The sequence below is a fragment of the Balearica regulorum genome, chromosome Z (assembly GCF_011004875.1).
Source record: "Balearica regulorum gibbericeps isolate bBalReg1 chromosome Z, bBalReg1.pri, whole genome shotgun sequence".
In the NCBI taxonomy this organism is placed as follows: domain Eukaryota; kingdom Metazoa; phylum Chordata; class Aves; order Gruiformes; family Gruidae; genus Balearica; species Balearica regulorum.
The window spans coordinates 70,370,496-70,391,863 of NC_046220.1; the positions used below are offsets into that span (position 1 = coordinate 70,370,496).

Genomic DNA, 21,368 nt, shown 5'->3' on the forward strand with positions numbered 1-21,368 from the left:
TATATGGTCATGTAGCCCTCCCATTGGCTGAAGACACCAACTTTGTCATCTTTCAAACAAAATGACCACCACCATGTATGCATAATATGAACTGTGGCAGGAAGTTTTGTCAGGTCTTTCTTAGGTTTTCACAGGCTTTGTCAGGGTGGGTGCATCTGCCACTGTAGCTGAGGATATGGTTGGCTTTCTGGGCTGCAAGCACTCATTGTCAGGTCATGTTGACCTTCTCATCCACCAACACCCCCAAGACCTTCTCCGCCCAGCCTGTAGTTGTGCTTGGGATTGCCCCAACCCACGTGCACTTGTTGAACTTCATGTGGTTCACATGGGCCCACTTCTCAAGCCTGTCAAGGTCCATCTGGATGGCATCCCTTCCCTCTAGCATGTCAACCATGTCATGTAAACTGACATCCCACCAATGACCGCTGTAATCGGACAAGTGTGAAAAAATACCTTGTTTCATTTTAAACATCTGGCCAATAATTTCATTTGAAATTCATTGCATAGTTGTTCCTTCTTCACTTTCTCACGGTTGCCTACAATTTTATAGATTCCCTCTCCTCGAGCCATTTCTGTTCCACCTAGTGAGCCCTAGGTTTTAGTTGTTCCTCAAAGAATAGTTAATCCTTATTTCTGATCATGCATGCTGCCCTTTCCTGTAGCTTTTCCAGTTCTACTCCATCTTTTATGAGATGAGAGACTAGGGTAAGCATGAATTCTCAAAATGCAAGCACAGATGGATTTAAAGTTTGTTGCTGTAGTTTCTATTTATTTCCTAAATATTCCCTACTCCTGTCCTGTACATTCCTAATTTTTGTTTTGCTATCTATTATAAGATTAAGAAGTAATAGCTGGGCCATAAGACATTCTGTAACACTTTCTATATTTATAAACCTAACATTGTTTTCCATGTGTGTACCACTTTTTACAATATTCACCTACATTGAATTTTATCTAGTATTTTATTGCCTTGTCAGTTTGGATCCTGAGATTCTTCTGTAGTTACTCGCAGTTCCTTCAGATTTACTACCCTGAATAGTTTTGTATAATCATCAGGGTTTGTCATGGCATTACTGTGGCTCATTAACGAATATGTTGAGCACAGACAATGCCAGGACTTTGCTGATTACTTTCCTGAGAAAACTGATTACTTTTATTCCTGATTTTGAATCCATTCTTTCTTTCTTTATTATTATTTATACATCAGCTTCACAACGTGTATAGAAAAGTTGATGGTTTTTGGAATATAATTGTGGAATTGGTTCATGCACAAGCAATAATACATTGTACATAGATAGTTTTATATTTATCATCTATGCCCACGCTGTACAAGCAGCACATGCACCATTGCTCTGACATTGCTCCAAGTGTCTGTCTCCACATGCAAAATCCCAGACAGAAATATGGCATCTCTCTTCTTCAGCTGCTCTTCTCCATACCTCTCTAAAGCTAGGTCTACACTGTCAAATAACTTAGCTGCCCAGGTGGCTTTTGGATCCAGCACTCCTGATCCTTTGCATTGCACATGTTAGTTCACGCTTAGGGTTTTTTTGGCATGAACTATTTCCTCCTGAGATGAACCTTCACAAAATTCTCAGTGTAATTCACTACAGGTACCTCTCCTAAGACGGACTATGGACAAGACCAAGCCAGGCTTGATTCCTTTGATTTTATACACTCTCAAGCCAGGCCCCGCAAGAGGATGTCCACACAACCTTGGCATAAGACTGTACAAACAGCAAACTGGTGGGCTGCCACAGTCTTCACATTATGTAGAACAGAAAAAACACAGACGTGTCTGAGGGCTATGGGTAAAGTCTCTAGAGGTAATAGTTTGAGGAAAAATGAACCAAGCACTCCCAGAGATGCACCAGACCACCCTAGAAGGTGCGAATATGATTGTCAGCTAGTTTTCACCAAACGGCCTAGGGGCAGGTGCTCTTTGCAATGTTAGACAGTAGTGTAAGCAAAGGTATCTCTGAGCCTGACATAAAAGTACATAGAGAAGATGGGAGGTTCTTTGCCTGCCCTCTACACATCCCCTGACACAGATTCTGTTGGGATCACAGCAGAGCTTGCACTCACTGTCAGTTGAGTGGTTGATTGGATTTAGTTGGCTGATTGGGATTTTGTGCTGTTAGATTCCACTGAGCAGAAACCCCAATTTAAATACAGAATGTTGAGTAGAAAAGGTGGAAAGAATGTATCAAACCTTCTGAATCATATTGTCTGTTAATTGTCCCAAGCATAGTTTTATGCGTATTTATGCAAGAGTCTTACATAGTTCAAAGAAAGGGAAAACCAAAAAGATTTCAGCAACCCAGGCTAGGGAATCAGACTTTGTGGAAAAGGACAAGACATGAGATGCAAGCACATGCAATTACATTACATAATCTTGTGTGCAAAACATGCTTGTTAGCTGCTATCTGAAGATGTCAGCAGGAAAGATGGGAAACAATATAGAAGGAGACTTGAAGATAATGAAAGCAGAAGGGTGTGAAGTGATTGTGTTCTGCAGATCAACCTTTTATGTATCTGTGCAAGATTGATCATTTTGTCATCCTGCTTTTTGATGAGGTGTTGAATGAATGTTTAAGAAGACAGCACTTATCACTGCTCACCAGAGTTTAAAAATATATTGTTTGTACTAGAAGACTGAAGATACCAGGTCCAGCCAGGTTCGGAGACAGTTAAGTATTAAAGATGAAAACACTGTGAAAGACATGTATCAGGTGCTTGCACTATAACGGGCAATAGTTTACATCTGTGTGCAAGAGCACAGACGTTGTTACTTGCTTTAGTGTTTCAGCATACCTTTCATGATGAAGGAAGGGTAGATAATATGTAAGAAAAAGTACAAATCTAGCATTAAAAAATGAGAAGCTGATCACATAACATTGTAACAAGAATAATACGGTTATTGAATGGTTGGTGTCTTTTTGACTGGTTGTAATTTAGGATGAATTAAGTACACAGAATTATTTCTGTCAGAGAAAACAAAAAATGAATGGACAAAGCAATTAACTGGGTATTAGAAGTCATCGAGTTCTTCGCAGTTGCTAAACTGTTGGCTTTAACATCTTCTCATTTGGTAACAACTTGCAATTCATTTCTCTTTATTTACTCCAAGACTGTCCACTAACAATTGTTATAATAATTGTGTCTTTCAATAAATATTTTGTCTGAAAAAGTTTAGACAGTAGTTTGTTTGCAAAGTACCCCCTGGGGATATGAGTTACTCACAGTCTGTGACTGGTCATCTTAAATCATATACAACATTTACCCAAACTATATAAATATAAGTATTAGGGTCAGAGACCTGCCTGTTACTTGATCACAACCAAGTCAGTTAGAATTTGTAGAGGAAAAAAGGTACAAGGGGCAAACAACAGATTGGAATTTTAAGATATACTGAAATATTGTTGGCGGTCGTTTTCTTAATACTGATCACCCATACCATATAGCTGCCCTAATCTACACTTCTCAGATATTCACTCTGTTCTCACAGTCATTATAAAGTTTCCTTTAAAAAAGTTATTATAGTGACCAAGCAATATTAGGAATATTTGTGGCATTGTAGAGGAAAACTGCTGAAAGTGTTGATGAGTAACTGCCACCAAAGATAATTACGTGAAAAAGAGTGATCATTATAGCCGTCCAGGGGTAGCCTTACATTACAAACATGTGGATCCCATATTTTAAAATACCATGGATTCCTTTCTCCTGTGTGAGGCAAAGACAGCCATAAACCATTAGAACCAAAAACTAATTGATGTGGTGGATTAGTGTGTTTGGCAACTTTCTGATTTCCAGGGAAAACACTAAAACATCTTTTTTTTTCCCTAGCAGTAGCAGGGTGTTGGTAGGAAATGTACCTGGCCATGGTCCCTTAAAAAGGAGCCCACAGAACTTCTTGATTTTTCTATTTTACCCTATTGCTAGGTCATTGTGCCCATACAGATTTAGGAGAGGACCCTACCTGCAGTGCGATGTGCATTGCCAAGTTTTGTGGTTCAGTTATGGATTGAGTTTCCTTCTGTCTCCTTCCTCCCACAAGTAGATAAGTATTTGAGACTAGCAAATGAGAGACCGTATTTTTCCAGTCTTCTTATCTTGCACAATAGGGAGTCAAGTTGAGATCTATCCTAAGAATAAATGAGGCCCAAAATTAAATATAACTGTTGAAAGAAACTGTTGCCTCATTTTGATGTGCAGCTGAGCAGCCTTAGCTAGAACAACGGCTGCAGTATGTACTGGACAGTCTCAGCAGAAGGCAACAAACATGTCATTTGGATAAAGATTGTTGACAGACAAGTGGCAGAGGCCATCTGCAGTACACTGAGTTTCATAAGTCTCACAACTTCCATACAACGTCTCATAGAGATACCTTTTTTCATCTGTTTGCGCATACTCTGGCCACTTTAGCACCCAGGCTCACTTCCATGTGCTCGTATCTGTCAATGCCTAAGTAGCGATTGGCTCTATTTAATCATAATTTGTGCCCCGTTTGCAAATATATGTACTCTATCTGCTAGAAGCTCCTGACTGAGCAACAGTTGAATGCTTGAGCTGTGAAGACCTGCCTTTCCTGAGATTGCAGGTGAAGGACAGCTACTTGTCCTGGCAGTCACTGTGCATTTTGACGGTTTCTTCTGCAGTGCCACTGCCTATGTGTTATCCCTTCCTTGGGTGTTAGGATGGACAATTAATAGAACAGCCTTAACTCCATCCAGTTTCTTCCAATTTGCAATTACTCACGTTGAAACTTATACAAACGATAAAATGCACAAGGTGAACATAATGATCATGAATGTGAAAGATAACTTGGGATTCCACCCAGGTTGAAATATGCAGCTCTGCACACCCCTGAGAAAATTTACTGAGCTGTACTAGTTTCTTATTACAAGCTTTCCATTCTCCTGTGTGTTTCTGTGGAGACCTAGAAATTTGAGATTTGGCAGAAATCCTGAGTGCCTGGTCCTGTCTACTAAATGGAAACATATATGGACTGCCAAGTTTCGATTAGGATTTCGATTTGGATCCAAGTTTCCTTATAAACACATGAAGTAATCTTTCTGCTCAATTCAGTACCCATCGGGCCTTTGTTAGAATATTGGTCCAGTCTTGAGCGCCTCACTTCAAAAGAATTAACCAAGTGGAAAGAGACCAGAAAGAGAGCAATAGGAGGTCTAGAAAACATATACTACTAGGAATGACTGAAAAAACTTGGTTTGTTTAGTCCTTAGGGTTTTAGGTTGATTTGTTTTCTATTGAGAGTTATTTCCAAGCCAGATCATTCCAATGATTTTGTTTACAGTGCTGCTCCACAAACAGTTGTGTTTGAAGGGCTGGTGAACTTTGGCACAGAGGCAAGAAAAAGTATCTGGAGGAAGGGAGGGCTGAAACTCCTTAGGCCATTTTTGTCAAGAGATTTAACAAATCAGATAACTACCACCTTCCATCTGACTATATAAACTAGGTGGGGGTGTTTTGCTTTCCTTTTTTTCTCTTGGCATATGAATTAGCACTCCTTGGTCAGTATAAGTTGTCAGTTGTAACTCCTCCATCCCAGAGACAGATCAGATAATGAATTCTGACACTATCTGTGTCTAATCTACAAGTTATCAAATCTTGCGATGTTGAGGTCAAGCAAGCTGAGATGTTCGGACCCTTATATTTTCCATCAACATTCATGTAGCTGGCTATACATCTTCCTGTCTTGGCTCAAAGCATGGACCTCAAGAAATCTGAGTTCTGTTTAACAAAGCTAGGTACAGTTGGCTCTACCTGTAGCCATCCCATCTCCACAGCATGAATTAAATCCATGTGAAGGAAACAAATGTGTTTATCTTCCCTCCTGCAACATAGTTCCAGCACTTTGGCTAAATCTGATGACATGCTTGCATGTTAGTGTTGAAAGTGATGGACAAGGTGTCCTTGAGGGCAGGTCTGAACTCAACTGACAGCGTAGATATATCCTCAAAGTCACTTCCTGCATTTCATTTGCTTAAGTCTAACTCATCTAACTTTGGACATTTAACAGAAGGACTGGTGGTGTTTAGAACTGTTCTTTGGAATTTCTCCCTTCACTGACAAGAGGGAAAAATGCAGGCTAACTGTGCTCCTGAATTAATTGTTACATGTCAGGATGTATACTAGCTAAACTGATTCCTGCCGTTCTTGTAGTTAGACTTAAACTCCTCCTTTGCTAACCAGCAGCTCTCACTATTGCATCATTAATGAGGTTCTCTCTTCCTATGTACCCTACTGCTGCCACCCTTCCATTTACTTGGTCTATAGAGGACCATTGGTTGAGTAGTCCTCTGCTCTGAAATTAAAGCCATAAAAACAGTAGATAAGGAAAGTAGAAGTGGTTTATTTTCCTTTAATCCCCTTGTGGGTCTGAGAAAGGGCTCTAATAATTTGTATTTTATGTGGTCTTTATGCACCATGAAGACTTCACATCTTATGCTAATATTGTGCTAATACATGAAGGCTCAGAGGTCCTGTTCCCACAGCCTTCCAGAAGTCTGGATACATAGCTCAGGCTTATCCAAATGCATCGGATATGGGAATTGGACTGGAAAGCTCATGGGACATTCAAATTTTAGCTGTAGTTGACCTAAATATGACACATTAGCAGCTTGCTTTGTGGTCTTTCAGTACTTTTACTTCTGATTTTGGGCAGGAGGGGTGGAGGTCTCAGAAAATATTAAATAATAATAAAAAAAGCACCAAACTGATTTTAACTTCAAATAAAGTTTTAGTTTTAAGTCAAAGCTTAGGTTATGGTTCAGGTTAGTTACTATTTGAGATTTCTGCCCATAACTGTGACATCGTGAGTTGTGAGATTTGTATCTTAAGCTGCCTTCCAAAGACAACTGTAAAGTCTGTATTACATTTTACTGGAACTACTTTACTTCATTGAAAAAGCTTCCAAAGGCAAGTCTTGCTTAGCCCATCTTCAGTTTCCTAGGTTCATTTTATCTTCTACTCTACCATCTTCCTCCTTCTGTTGTCAATAATTTTTACACAAAACAAATAAAAGACAGGAATAACAGTATGACTGTTTTTGCAGCTGTTTTCAGCTTGCTTTGCACAGGTGTAAATAATGAAACAGCGGAAACAGAATCAGTGGCCTCATATTCCTTAGCACATCAATCTTTCATGATAACATCCAACAGTCTTCTCAATCTTCAAACCACCCTTTTTCAAGCCACCTCCTAAGAGCAGCTTTTTGAACATCATACCTTTAACATTATGCCTTGTCACCAACTTTGATCCAAACCAATGCCAAAGGTACCCCTTCAGAGAAGCTCCCTGGAGGGTGCATAAACCAAAGTTCTAAAAAGTCAGTTTAGAAGAGTGTTACCAAGTTCTGCCCTCTCCAGTTACCCATGAAGAGCCGCAGCTGCCTCCACAGCCCCAGCAGCTTCTTGTCACCATTTGGGAAACTGGAAAGTTTCAGAAGCTCTCAGTCATCATCACATTCCATCCAGCTGAACTCACTCTCCATTTGCAATATTTCTGCAGACAGAAGAAAAGGCAAGGGAGGGAGGAACTGCCTGTGAATTCCCATGTATATGGGATAATCTCTAAAAGGGGGAGGAAGATGCAAGGTGGTCCTGCTCCTTTACATTAAGAGGACTGCAACTAGAGTTACAGATGTTTAAAGTGTCCTTTAAGAACTTATTAACAAATGACACAACTACAGAAAAATAGTCACTGCCTCACACTACAAAGAAGTCGAATTTGGTCCCAGAATCAAGTGGTTCTCATTGCAGGGTATGTTTGGATCCATTGCAGTAATGCCTTGATAATATATCTGATACTCTATCAAGTTGTGTTTCCTAACAAATTGCTTGACATTATTTCACTCAAGTTCTAGGATATTTTGTAAATTTTTCGTTTCATATTACCAGCATTTTTATAAAAACAGATGACATTTGGAATTAGTGTACAGATTTATGTAAATGCAATTTTTCACTTGTAGTTTTTACAGTCCCTCTGTGCAGAACAAGACAGCCATTCTGTTGCCTTGTCATTTATATAATGATCATTTTTATAAACTATAAAAATACAATTTATTTAAGTTAAATATATTTGGGTTCTATTGGGAATATGTTTCTAGCCTTTGGGACCTGTAAAGAGAGCACATGCGTAGCTACAGGGCACATCACAAGTTGATAACTAAAATGTTTCTAATTATAATGAGTTGGCAATGGTTTGGGTATTGAAAACTATGCTTTTACAGTGGATGTGGTCAAAGGGGATTAGTTGTAATTGTTGAAGTTTACAGAGTTATGGCTGTAAAATAATAGTGTGCTATCTGTTTTAAAACCATAATGGAGGCCACAGCATTTATTTTTTTTAATTATTTTCTTTTCCTTGCCAAGTTCCTAAAAAGCATGGAACCAGAAATGAATAACTACTAGTGAGAATTTTCCCTCCAAGAATATTAATTTTTTGTAGTGCTTATTATCAAGCCTAACTACAACTCACATTATATCATGGAAATTATTTACTTTACACATTTTCTTGGAATGAAAAGTTTTAAAGCATAGAAATGCCTGAGCCTAAGCAATGGTATAAAATCAGATACAAGAAACATACAAAGAAATATGTTGGAGTGCCTTTTTTGTTTCAGTCTTCACAGAAAAGAAACATGAGCTCTAAAGAGAAGCTAACATTGGTTGGAATAGAAAAAGAACAAAATGAAAATTAGTTGGATGATTTATCTGTTTTTTACTTGATAAAATTTACTCGGTCTGCTGAGTAGGTTGGCCAAGTCTCTAGAGATTCATTCTGAAAACTTGAGAAAAATGACTCGCCAGACAACTGAGGAAGTAGTAAATATAATACCTGTCTTTAAAAAGGGAAAAAACAAAGGCCTAGAGACAAGTAACCACATCCTGAGAAAAAATATGGAAAAAGTAATTTTTAAATATATGTTTGTAAACACCTAAGAAATTACCAACCAAAATGAATTCATCAAAGAGAAGTAATACTAAACCAACCTAATTTTCAACTGTGACGAGATGAAAATCTTCATGTATAGGAGAGAAGCAGTAGATAATATAAATTTGGGAAAGATTTTTGAAACTGTCTCTAATGATATTCTCTTAAGATCAGCAAGCAAAAGCTAAGTGAAAGTCTTGCAGGCCATATGAAACTTGGAATAGTTGCAAGTATTTTGAAGGACTGAATAAGAACTCAAAACAACAAATTAGACAAATTATAAAATAAACAAGAGGCCACTTAACTGGGGCATGTGTAAAGTATGACATTTAATTGGTACTAATCAAATTCACAACTATAGAATGAGGAATGATTGTTTACGTTTCTTCTATGTATCTGAGGGTGGTGGATCACAAATCAAACATGAATAAGTATTATCATTTTACTGTTAAAAAAAAAAAGGAAAGATGTATGCATAAATGTATGACTATGCATATGTCCTTTGCAGGAAACATAAAATGTTCCTTCATGTATCAACACTGGTAAGATTTCAATAAGAGTATTATGGCCATGTGGTGGGCACAAGCAACAAGAGTATTCAAAGGTCTAGAAAACTTGAAAGCTTTAAGGAGAGCATTGAAAAACTGGGCTTGTTTAGAGAGCAAAAGTTGGTAGGTAGAGTGATAATAATTCCAGAATATATAAAAGGTTTCTGCAAAGAAAACAAAAATATCCCTTTTTCATGTTAGTTTACAGTTTAAACAAGAATTAGTGGACTCAAATTACAAGAAAGCCATTTAAATTCGATACTAGAAAAACTTTCCAATGTAGATAGTGGAATAGGTTACCCAGGAGATCATAATCTCATTTTTTCATAATGAGATTTTCAATCTCATAATCTCATAATCTCTCTCAAAATGAGATCAGAATCTCATTTTTTTTAGGTGTCTGAGAACAATCTTCTATCAAGAATAGCTTTCCTAACTAAGGTCAGTGGAGTACCCACAGTGGTCTGGCTTCCTTTCAGCCATATTGTCTACGACTACACATGGGCTCTTACCTCCCAGCCTGCAGCACGTGAAGAGTATGAAATTTTACATAGTTAATCTTGAGGGCCCATGGAAATAATATTTTTTATTGCAGTAGTATAGAAGTCCAATCACGGCCTGTGACTCTAATAGATAAACCTTGATGAGAATGCAAAATTTTTCGTGTCCTTGAAGGAGTCAGTTTCATTAGATGGTGAAAACATTGGAGTTTTAGGCTTCATACTGTGTGTCTCAATTTTTTTTTATACATTCCTGCTCACTTTAATAATGACTCAAGAAAAGAATAATCAAATACATATTTTCACCCTTAAATCAAAGGCACTTTATTTAAATCCAGACTGTTTCAAAGTTCTGAAGTCCTTAGGACTTCTGCTTGTAGATCCATGTCATATGAGTTGGTGCTCTCATGCTGACCTTTGAAACGTGTGTCTACCTCACTAACACCTATAAAAAGATTCCTATTGCCTTCAGCAGGTTTCTGTCCAACTCATGAGAGAATCTCCTCCTGAGAAAATCTGTAAATAATCCTGAATAATTTGCAATCCAGACAAAAGCTAGTTCTGTGCTTGTAACTACCATGTAACTCCAGTGAAGTCTCCAGGATGTAAAGAGAGTAGCAAGGTAGATAAGTACCAAATTAGGTCCCTGTAACCCAAGGGGCAATAGATCAAGAGTATTAAATTAATTTGAAAGAAAAACAGCAATTAAAATGTCCTCTTCTCCCGCCAAATACTGCAGAGGTTAGAATATACAAAATTGTCACTGAAAATTCTACATTTTTCAACTTCCATATACACAAAACACACTCAGTGAGAATAAATCCAGGATCATTGGAGATGAGATCAAACTAATAATTGTTCCAAAGAGTTCAGCTACATTTGGCACCAATTAAATAGCATAACTAGGTATAATCAAACTAGTTACTGTGGATATAATGCAAATGTAGTAACATTTCTCCTCATGACCTCCTTTCAGCTGCCCCACTGGGGATATAATGGAATGTGAGATTGCAAAAAAACTTTACTAGAAAAAATTACTATATTTTCGTGAATTATATGAATACTTCTGTTACTTTAACTTAGGTGTTTTACTGAAGAGCAAAGTTTCTCCATCATTCAAATGCAAAACCTTAAAATGGGTTAATTCAGTGCAAGTTTCTTATTCAAACACTGTTCTCCTTCAGCTGCAAGTGTAATAATCAATTGAAATGATCTAATATGGTGTTATTATTACAAAGATAACATGACAAAAATTATGACAAAACATAACTCAGTTTAATCCATTTCAACATAAAAATCAATAATAGCATATGTCATGCCAGTACCTTGATTTTGGTTTTTTGTTGTTGTTGTTTTGGGGGGGGGTGGTGGGCTTTTTTTGTTACCGCTGTTATTAGAAATGGGCCCAGTCATGTTTTACTGGTGCCACAGTTTGGGTTACAGTAATTAATTTCTGTAGAAATAATTAACTAAATTCTTCTCATCGCTTTTTATATATCTTCATATCAAAATTTATGTAGTTTATATAAGTGTAGAATTTTAAGTATATTTAAAAATGCATCCAGGAAAGGCCACCTCTCCTTTCTTGACAATAAAAGGAGGTCTTTGATGTTAAATTCCCTAGTTTGATGTTCCCTCCTTCACACGCCTAAACTATGTCATCAGTTTATTTCCTCATAAAACCCAGCTATTATTTTTTCATGCTGGATTCACAGCCACTGCCCAGCTAACATCAAAGCTTATACTTCTAGTCACAGAATAAGTAACACCCTCACTCCTGAGTTGCGTAGATCTGTTCAATGGCCATACAGAATGCCTTTAGTATCATACATAAAGCAGCCATTTAAAAAAAAAAAAAAATTACAATGAAAGAACTTTCTCCTTACCTCCTCTACACACTAAAGTCCACGTGGTTCCACAGTCTGAACAGACTTAAGTAAATGAGAAAACATATGGATTTTCCAGTACTACCTTGCTCTGACAAAAAGCATGGAACATATTTAGGAGGAAATTATTGCTGTTCAGTTTTTTTAAACAGGTAGCAACCCATCAATGTTTTTCAGGCTGATCTATTTGTCACACTATTTGTTGGCTCAGTCTAGGATGTTCTTTACAATTTCTCAATGCTTTTGCACATCCTGTAATTTCCTCATTAGCGACCTCTGAGTTAGAAGGGCTATTGTTCTGACTACTTTAATATCTACTTTAATATCCAGAGCATTGTTGGAACCGGGCATACTACCTAGGTAAACCATTTAGAAGTTATTTGGTCAGAGCCATATTTATCCTGTATTTAGACACAATGCCCAAACACAGTCATTCAGTTACTCTAGTAATAGCTGAAAAGGGATCTCTAAAGTCACTATGTAAGTAGTAATAACTTCTACTCCTCCCAAATCAGTATGCTCTTGGGCAGAAAACAGAGAGAGGAAAAGCTCTGTCGCCCATTATTGGCCCCTTGAGCCATCCAGTATCGCAGAAAGAGTTTGTTTTAAAGAAAAAAAAAATTAATCATATTTATTACAAACAGAGCAAAATGTTTCTGATACTTGAAAGACAAAGATAATGTGGCCGTTAGGGTTAGTCTTACTATATCCCAAAATGTCAACACACTTGCCAAAAGTGAATTTATCAGCTCAGTGCAGCCAAGAGATTTAGTTTATCTAAATGTCCTACAAGGAATAAATAGTTTACCACTGGTTTTGAAGATTGGAGGAAATGTAACATTCTATTGACATATGCTATAGATGTAATTTAATGCTGTGGTTCAGATGTATTTTCTGATAAATTTTAGTAAAATCTATGCTAAGAAAAATGGAGCTGTTTCAATATTTATGGGGTTTAAAATGCAGGGTTAGCAAAGGAAACATGTTAATTGAAACAATGTTTGTGTATATTCTTGCAATGGTTTAGAGAAGAATTTTGCTGAAGTTTGTTGGTCAGTTGGTTCCGAATATTAGAAGTTTAGTATTTTTCAGATTTATTGTCTTTTCTATAGTGAGTAAATCCTCTAATGAAGTGATTAAATGGCTCAATTTTTATTTTTAGGCATATTGGAGATAACATCTGTGGAAATTGGAGTTGTGGCAGTTAAGTCCATTAAGAGCAACTATTATTTAGCCATGAACAAGAAAGGAAAAGTCTACGGCTCTGTAAGTATTTGTTTACCTTCCAAATGGATTGCAGTAGTCAGCAGAGTTCCCTCTCCTACCCACTGAAAACCCCACATGTCTGTGTATTACTACTAATTAGCGCTGAAATGAGCTGTTAATCAAAATTTCATCCACTGGTAAACCAGCAGCCCCTTCCTCCACAGGCTTCCTGGTGTTTGTTAAGCTCATATCATACCAAAGCTAGGATTTATCATGCTTACTGCTTCAGTCAGGTTTCTTATTAAGAAGTAGTGGCCAATGCAGAACACCCCACAAAATGTAATCTTCAAGGCTATTTTTCCCTGGTTTTCTGCAGTACAGTCAATTTTGGAGTAATTTGAGGGGAAGAGGGAGAGAAAGTGTACCTGAAATCTTAGAAACCACAGCTGATGGAGCATACACACCAAATTATCAAACTGTGACTTCCAAGAGGAAGATTGCTAGAAAAGCCAGCTTTACATTGACTGTATTAATTAATATACAAGATTATGGGCAGTACAGAAAGCCATATCAGCAGATAAGCTTTGATTAAGCAGAATTTGGGTATCATTTGAAAATTGCCCATAGATATTCTATTTGTATTTGTGAAAGTTTGAGCTTACTATCAGGGGAAAAAACAAAATAAATAATAATAAAAAAAAACCCCAACCCAATAAAACCCAGTAACTATCCAAATAGTTTTAACAGGAAGCAATATGATCTATAAATCTGACAACTACACTAAACTCAAGTGTACCCTCACACATCCACACGATTACACAAACACCAGATTGTTCTAGTATTACATCTGGTTTGGTTTGTAATGTTACAACTTTTTACCAGTTCCAGTGAGTTTGAGCCCACATAAATGTAAACATATTCAAGTACTCTGCAAAGGTTATGAGCCAATCTACAGATTGCTCAGTATTCAGAATATCCACAGGTTTTAAAGAGAGCAAGTCACAGATAGGTACTGGTGCTGTGTTATCCTTGGCCTCTGTTATCCTGTGTTATCCTCCTACCTCTGCTGAAAATAGTGAAGTAATGCCAGTCTCAACTGAGATTAAAGGGGCTTGAAGTCATTTGGCCCTCTTTTTAAGAAAGCATTTCTACAGAGTGGGTTTACTTCATACAAACTATATAAACTGTCCTCCCTCATCTGCATTGTGGCTAGTCATTCCTGGTGAGGCTACTTCTGACTTTCTAAACTCCTAGGCAGTGACTAAGAATCGCATTAAGGAAAGACCAGAACAGATAAATGTTTCTTAAACTCCTGTAAATTTGGATTTTAATTTCTGGAATTACATTGGTCATAAATACACGATAAGCAGTGCTCAGTCCTGCAAGATTGAGAGGCATAAGGGTATACTGAGTTGCTGACAAAGTTACCATTTGTCAGTTAAGCTACACTCATTGATCATGGGTATGCTTCTGTACATGTGTGAAGGTGTTAGCATACATCAGCATCTTCAATTCACACATCTCAGTTTACAGCATTTAATTTAGTCATTTTTGATGGTCTGTCCCAAAGCCTGAGATAAGTTTTCCTGCCCAAGTTGTTAGCCACAGCTGGTGTGGTGAGAGTCTATCCCAACCCTATATACACACAAATGAAGTCAAAAGCAGCCTTCATGTACCATAGGTGGAAACTGCTGCCATAAGATTCAGTAATTCATAATGTATTAGAAATAGTGTTGACAGGAGGATACGAATGTGGAAAGCCTTTTTTTAATTCCAGCTGAGATAATTTTTCAATATTCACATCATAAAATCACAACATAATGACTTATCAAAACCTATTCCATAATACTTCAGAGATTTCAAGAATGCTTCTGTTATTATTTTTCCCATCCTCCCAAGAATTGCAGTTAGACTCATATTACTACAGTGTGGCAGCTTGCAGATGGATATGAAAAACAGAACCAATAAAAATTTAAAAAACACTCTTAAGCATGTGCACAATAGACATTGGTGCAGGGTTATGCTGAAATTTGTTTGAAATGAGTAAAGCAGTCTTGGGCTAACACTCAGACCCCTGCCAACAAGACTTCTTAACAACATCACAACATCATCTGTTCTCTCTGTATTATCTAAGAATAGAGATAAAAGTTTGGATTCAAGTACAATTCTGCATCTGGGAAAACAAGTCAAGTAAGACCATTTCTATGTTTATCAAATACGTTTCCATTTGACTGACTTTGGTTAGAATGAGAGAGCAAAAGAAGACTCAGCATTTGGTTTCTTTAACAAAATAAGCTCCTGGCAGATAGGAGAAGTTACTGCAGTTTAGAACTGTGATTGATGGCCACCTGCCTTCTTAATACCTTGATGCCAGAGGTGGCAAATAAATATTAAATTTTATATATGTAGCTTTGTGAATACAGGCAGTATCAAGGGTCATTTTGTAGAGAATCTTCTCTTGCTAGTGTCTTCCCCAACATTCATTGCTCAACTAACTACTAATCCCAAAGTCAAAGAGCATTTTGGGAGCCAAATTGAGTTTGAATATGCACAATTATGTTAGGAAAACCTAAGCATATATTCTGTAGTCTTAGCAGCAAGTAAGTAAAACAATATTATAGACACAAAAATTCTTACTGTATCAAAGTACTGAATATTAACTAGTTTAAAAATTCTAATTTAAATTAATAGGAATGGAAAATATATATATTTTAATATTCTTATGTCCTTTTTTATTAATGTGGATACTTTCTCTATCTTTACTAGCTGAATATCTAAGAATTTTGAAGGTAATAAAAGATAAAACATCCCTGAAATTCTTATCTGTACCATGAAAACTGTTTTATGATTCAGACATATTTCTTGTCTTGTTCGCAGACATGTTAAAAATACCACATGTAGTTAGTATATTATACTCTGAGATTCCGACATGCTTCTGCCTGAGCTGTGAAATAACATTTTTTTTCTGAAATGCAGAAACAATAAAATGCTAATTTTTGGTTATAATTTAAGTATTCTGAAAATGTCCCACTTTCAAAAGCCTTCTAAATGGAATATAAGTAACTTGATAAAACTGGGGGGGGGGGGGGGGGGGGGGGGGGGGAGGGGGGTGTTATATGTAGGAATTACTTGTTTGTGAAAACAAAGCATTTTTGTCTTCATTATAGAGAAGCAGATCTGAGTAAAAGTGCATTTAACATTACAGAAAAAAACAGCCTCCCCCTACCTGCTCCCACATGCATATATTTTTTATTCTTTCTAACAAACTGATAACTAGTTCTCCTTTAAAAATAGAAAACCTGAATCCCTGGTACCATACACAAAATTGCTTTCAAGTTTATTTAGTCATTAAGATACAGGATCATACGTGATTCTTTTTTAGGCTAAGCCCCTCTTCAGATCAGCAAACAGGCCTTGCATCCATTGTAACAGCAGCATAAGTGACTTGCACCCATCCAAAAGCCTTTTTTCATGGTCAGTGTGGTGTAAAGGATCTTACTTTAAATAAGAAGTAGGCCCATGCATGTGTATTTGTTTAACATATGGTATCAATAATCTGGTTCAACATATTTAAGGGTTGTATTTGTTAGAACTGAAATATGATGAATGACTCCAAGGTTGCTACCTCATACGTTGAGTTTATGACTGAGAATTTGATTTAATATTGTTGCTATATTCCAACACAAAGAAGTATAATTTCAGCTGTGAGTGAATTAAAACATTTCACCGTTATAATTATGCACTGAATAATTGATTATGTCTTTTTTTTGGTTTCACTTTTCATGTTCTAACTGATGTTGCTTTAAATGCTGTGGACACAGTGAAACTTTTATTTAAACACATTGTAGAATCCTATAAGGGTTTCATATACAGAACACTGAAATCTTCCAAAATATTTTTTAAAACTATTTACTTTCAGTATGCTGCAACTCTGAAATGTTATGTTTATTCTGAATTTGTGTATTTGTTTTCTTCTTTTAACAGAAGGAGTTTAACAGTGATTGCAAATTGAAGGAAAGAATAGAAGAAAATGGGTATAACACTTACGCATCCTTAAATTGGAAGCACAATGGAAGGCAAATGTTTGTGGCCCTGAATGGAAGGGGAGCCACAAAGAGAGGACAGAAAACAAGAAGGAAAAACACTTCAGCTCACTTTCTTCCAATGGTAGTAATGTCATAGATAAAGGAACTATTTTATCGATGCGGTTGAACCAAAGGCTCTTATGTCAAGAATATTTGGTAATCCTCTTGAAGAGTAAATGCAAAGAAATAGTGCAGACATCTGCTTATTTGAAAAGAGAGCAGGGGAAGCCTTTGAAGGTTTTGTACTTATTGCTGGCACATTAAATACTTTTATTTAGTTCGGTGTCATATCTTATAATCAAGATAGAAGCTGGATCAAATGGGATGGAAGTTATTGCCAGTGTGAACTTTTTTTTTTTTTTTTAATCTCTGCAATGGAATTTAGGGGATGAGACAATCTTGAATGATTTTCATGGGGAAAGTTATTTATGGAATACTAACTCCTATCAAAGAACTTAATTGCTCTTTCAAGCCTAATGATCCAATGAACAGTTAGACACACAAGCATTTACTGGAAGCACTTGGGTCATATGCACAAGTAATGGCATTTCTGGAGAAGCCTTGTGGAAGAATGGATAGGATAAGGAATATAAGCAAAGTAGTGTAAAACTGTTCTAACAAAATGAATAGTATGGTTTGCTTGTATGTTCTAACTTCATTTCTTTTGATTTCTAAGTTATTTATTTAATAGGATGTTAAATATCTTTTTGATTTGAACTGTTTTCCTCATTTGCTTCTTTGTTATTTTCCCTTTTTCTCAGTACTTCACACAGAGGTTGACAGGCTAACATGTCAAAACCTCAGAAGTACTCTGAGAATAGGTATTATACAAGGCTTTAAAGGCAGAATTTAATGTGTATAATCAATTTTTTTCCTAAACTGTCTTGCACTTAAGCAAAAAGACCAAACAAGCAGTGCTTGGATTTATGGAATTGGGTGTCCTTATGTTGGAGAAATTTCTTTACTTATCAGTACACAAGAACAAACGTCAAGCAATACTTTGTTCAAAGCATCTTTCTGCTATTCTGAAATTGAGAGAAGGGGCCACATCTGTACTTGGGTGTCAATGCATCTGTATGCGTATATTCATCTGACTTTGATTTCAATTTGGAACTAAGATCTAATGCATTGCAATCAGTGTGATATTCTGCAGCAAGCATTGGGCTGGAACCTAGATGTGGACATGTGTGACCTGTTAAAGTCACTGAGATTGCAAATGTTAAAATTGAACACTGTGTAATTCCCAAGTGTAAAATTTGGCCTCTGAACAGTAAGTAAGAAGGCAACACAGTTCTGCACTCTTTATTCAGTTAATATGCCCATTCAGCACATTTGTCCTTGCTACCAGCTTGTAGAACCATGGGGATATAGTGAGAACAATACCTAAGGACTGAGGGACAGAAGATCCAAAATCATGCTCGTGCATTTATCAGAGACTATTACTCACATGTATATTATATATGAGAGCCAACCAAAAAAACTGTGCTGGTATTCAGCTTCAGCATGCCTTTCATATCCATCACAGTAACTGAAGGCTCAAAATACATAATATCCAGCACATTTTTATGAAGTGTTACTAGTCCCGTGGCTTAACTTGAGCAACTGCCGTATAACAAAGTTAAGCATAATATGAAGTCTGTTCAATTAAAGGTACATAAGGTTTGTTTTATGTTTTGCTTTACTCTGTAATTTTAGAGAGCTCTGGATAGCTCACCAATGTAACCATATTGAGACTCATTTTGTTAGAGCAGATAACTAGAAAACAATACATCAAACAATTTGTACCACTGTTTTCACATTGTATTCCACTAAGTAAATAAATAAGCCTTTGCAGTGTCTTTAGTAAGAAACAAAAGTAGTATAATATTATTTTGTTCTAAATACTTTAAGTGATAACTATGAGATTATATTGATGCTGCAGTTTTATCTTCAATATTTCTTGTTGTGAAAAAGTTGGTTTTATTTTTATTGTTTGGAAACTGTATTTTGGTACAAAGAAAAGCCTTGCTTAATGTGTCTTTTTGAGAATGTTTAATCTCTATAAAGGCTGGTGGTGTTGGAATCTTCTGTAACTTATTTAAGTCAATGTTTAACCAGCACTTCAATCTTAATCTGTTATTTAAATATTAGCTGTTAAAAAAAAATAGCTTTCCCATAAAATACAAATAGTCAGATTGCATTTCCTGTCCTGAAATAAAGTCAACTCTTTTAAACCCAGGAATTCATTGAGACAGCATTTTAGCTCATAGCTAACATTGTATTTCATGGTACTTTATCACCAGCTTCTTTCTTCACCAATGAGATTTTTCTAGAAAGGGAAATAAGAATTTTAGATTTTAAATGTAATTGCAAGTCACAGCAAAACTTAACTACCATGATAAAAGTGAGTTTCTGTTGTTTCAAATTTGTAATCAATAATTAAAACTGGCATGACATTATGGACCACCCACAGTGAACATTCAATGTGAGCTTGGGCAAATGCAGTATTGGATGACCACTTAAAGAACATTTAGGGTACAAATGAAATTCCTTTTTGACAGAATTACCTAGATCACTTGGTCAGGGGAGGGATTATGCATAAATACTATCATAATACTCAAAATATCATGCTGCTCAAAGGCCCAAATCAGGAAATATCACTTTTCCAAAGTCAGCAGCCATTAGTGACACTAATAGTGGTTTCTGAAAATCAACCAAAATAAAAAACTTGAAGGAATCAATGATTCCTGTGTGTTTGGTATACTGTAATACTCACTGTAGTGGGAGCAAACTGCAGACACTCTATCTACCCATATCACAGATCCTCAACCATACGCTCTGTTTTCCGTCACCCTCAGAATAACAGACTCTTGAGCAAAAGGAAAAGAGAGGGAGAGATTTTAAAAAGAAAAGCGAAACAAATATCACTGAGCAACAATGTATAGTATGTTTATATATATTTAAAGAAAAATAATAAAATGTGGGGATAGACAATAAAAGTATTGTCCTTGTTTGTTTTATTACCCTGAAATTATATTGCACAATAAAAATAAAAAGGGAAAAGATCGTTGTACTACAGGATGTGGTTTGGTGCTGTATAGCCACAAAACAAAACAAAAATCACTTGAACATTTGTAAGTTTCTTTAATTTTTTGCATGTGTGAGTCAGCTATCTACACACTAATAACAACCAAATGCTTTAGATTCTTCCTGTAAGTATTCAAATCCACCTAGTTTATACAGTGGAAAAAGCAATGAATTTAAAGCAAGCACATCTGATGAAAGAATGAAGTGGTTTAGGAAGAACAACATGTAGTCACATTTTTAAAGTAAACTTTAGATAAAGAAAAATAGTTACATTTTATATAAGACTTCATTCAAGACATTTCAGGTTATAAAGTTCACTAAAGGTTAGTAAGTTTTAGTAATACAAGAATCCAGTGTACGAGCACAACTTTGTAATTCATGCCCCTGCTAAAACTGATTGTTTCTATTCACACAATCAGTTGTAACTGCTTCAAGGAGTGATCTTAATACATGAAGACAGCCCCTCTGTTGAAGTATCAAGTGTCATTATTTACTCTATTAAGTTAGATTGTGGGGCAGAATTCATCCTCCTAATTTCCTATTAAACTGGAAAAAGAAAAGTACAACACAACAAAAATGCATTTTCTGCTGCAGGTAGTCAATGTGTGATTACTGATGGTATTTTTCAGAAAAACTTCATTGACCTGAAACAATTTCAGTGCAACTGCAAAAATACAAACACACATTAAAAAAAATTGTTTCCCATCACATTATAAGCAAAAAACAGAATATGAAAAATTAGTTGGGTTTGGACCTATCAAATTAAGATTTATAGTTGTGCTTACCTACTCAAATATTTGAATGTCATGTTTAACTATATGGAAGCTTTCTCAGAATAAGTTTTGGGATTTCCTAATAAAGCACGGTGATTCTCAGATATCTGATTGATGTCTTTGCACTCACTAATCCCAGAAAAAAAAATGTAGTGTGTCCTTTGCCACCCCAACAATATAAAGAAAATATGCTCCTGTGAAAGGCAACATAAAGGAACCATGTAAGCCTCAAGTAACTGATATGGGAGCACTGAGCTCTAAGTTACAGTAGTGTAAATGAGGAGAATTTGCATTCCTGAAATTCCTCACCAGGACCTTTAGTAATGCCACTGTATACTGTTTCATT

At 36.3% G+C, this 21,368-nt stretch overlaps 1 protein-coding gene across 9 annotated transcripts in view; it reads left to right on the plus strand.

Moving 5' to 3' along the window:
* The window catches only part of FGF10 (fibroblast growth factor 10), a 65,348-nt gene extending 45,187 nt beyond the window's left edge, over positions 1-20,161 (plus strand). For all 9 annotated transcript variants that reach the window (XM_075739926.1, XM_075739917.1, XM_075739918.1 and 6 more), the window contains 2 exons: positions 13,055-13,158; positions 17,083-20,161. In XM_075739926.1, the coding sequence (XP_075596041.1) occupies positions 13,055-13,158; positions 17,083-17,280 (302 nt within the window). In that variant the 3' untranslated portion in view covers positions 17,281-20,161. The remainder of the gene's footprint in view (positions 1-13,054; positions 13,159-17,082) is intronic.
* Positions 20,162-21,368: the final 1,207 nt, after the last annotated feature.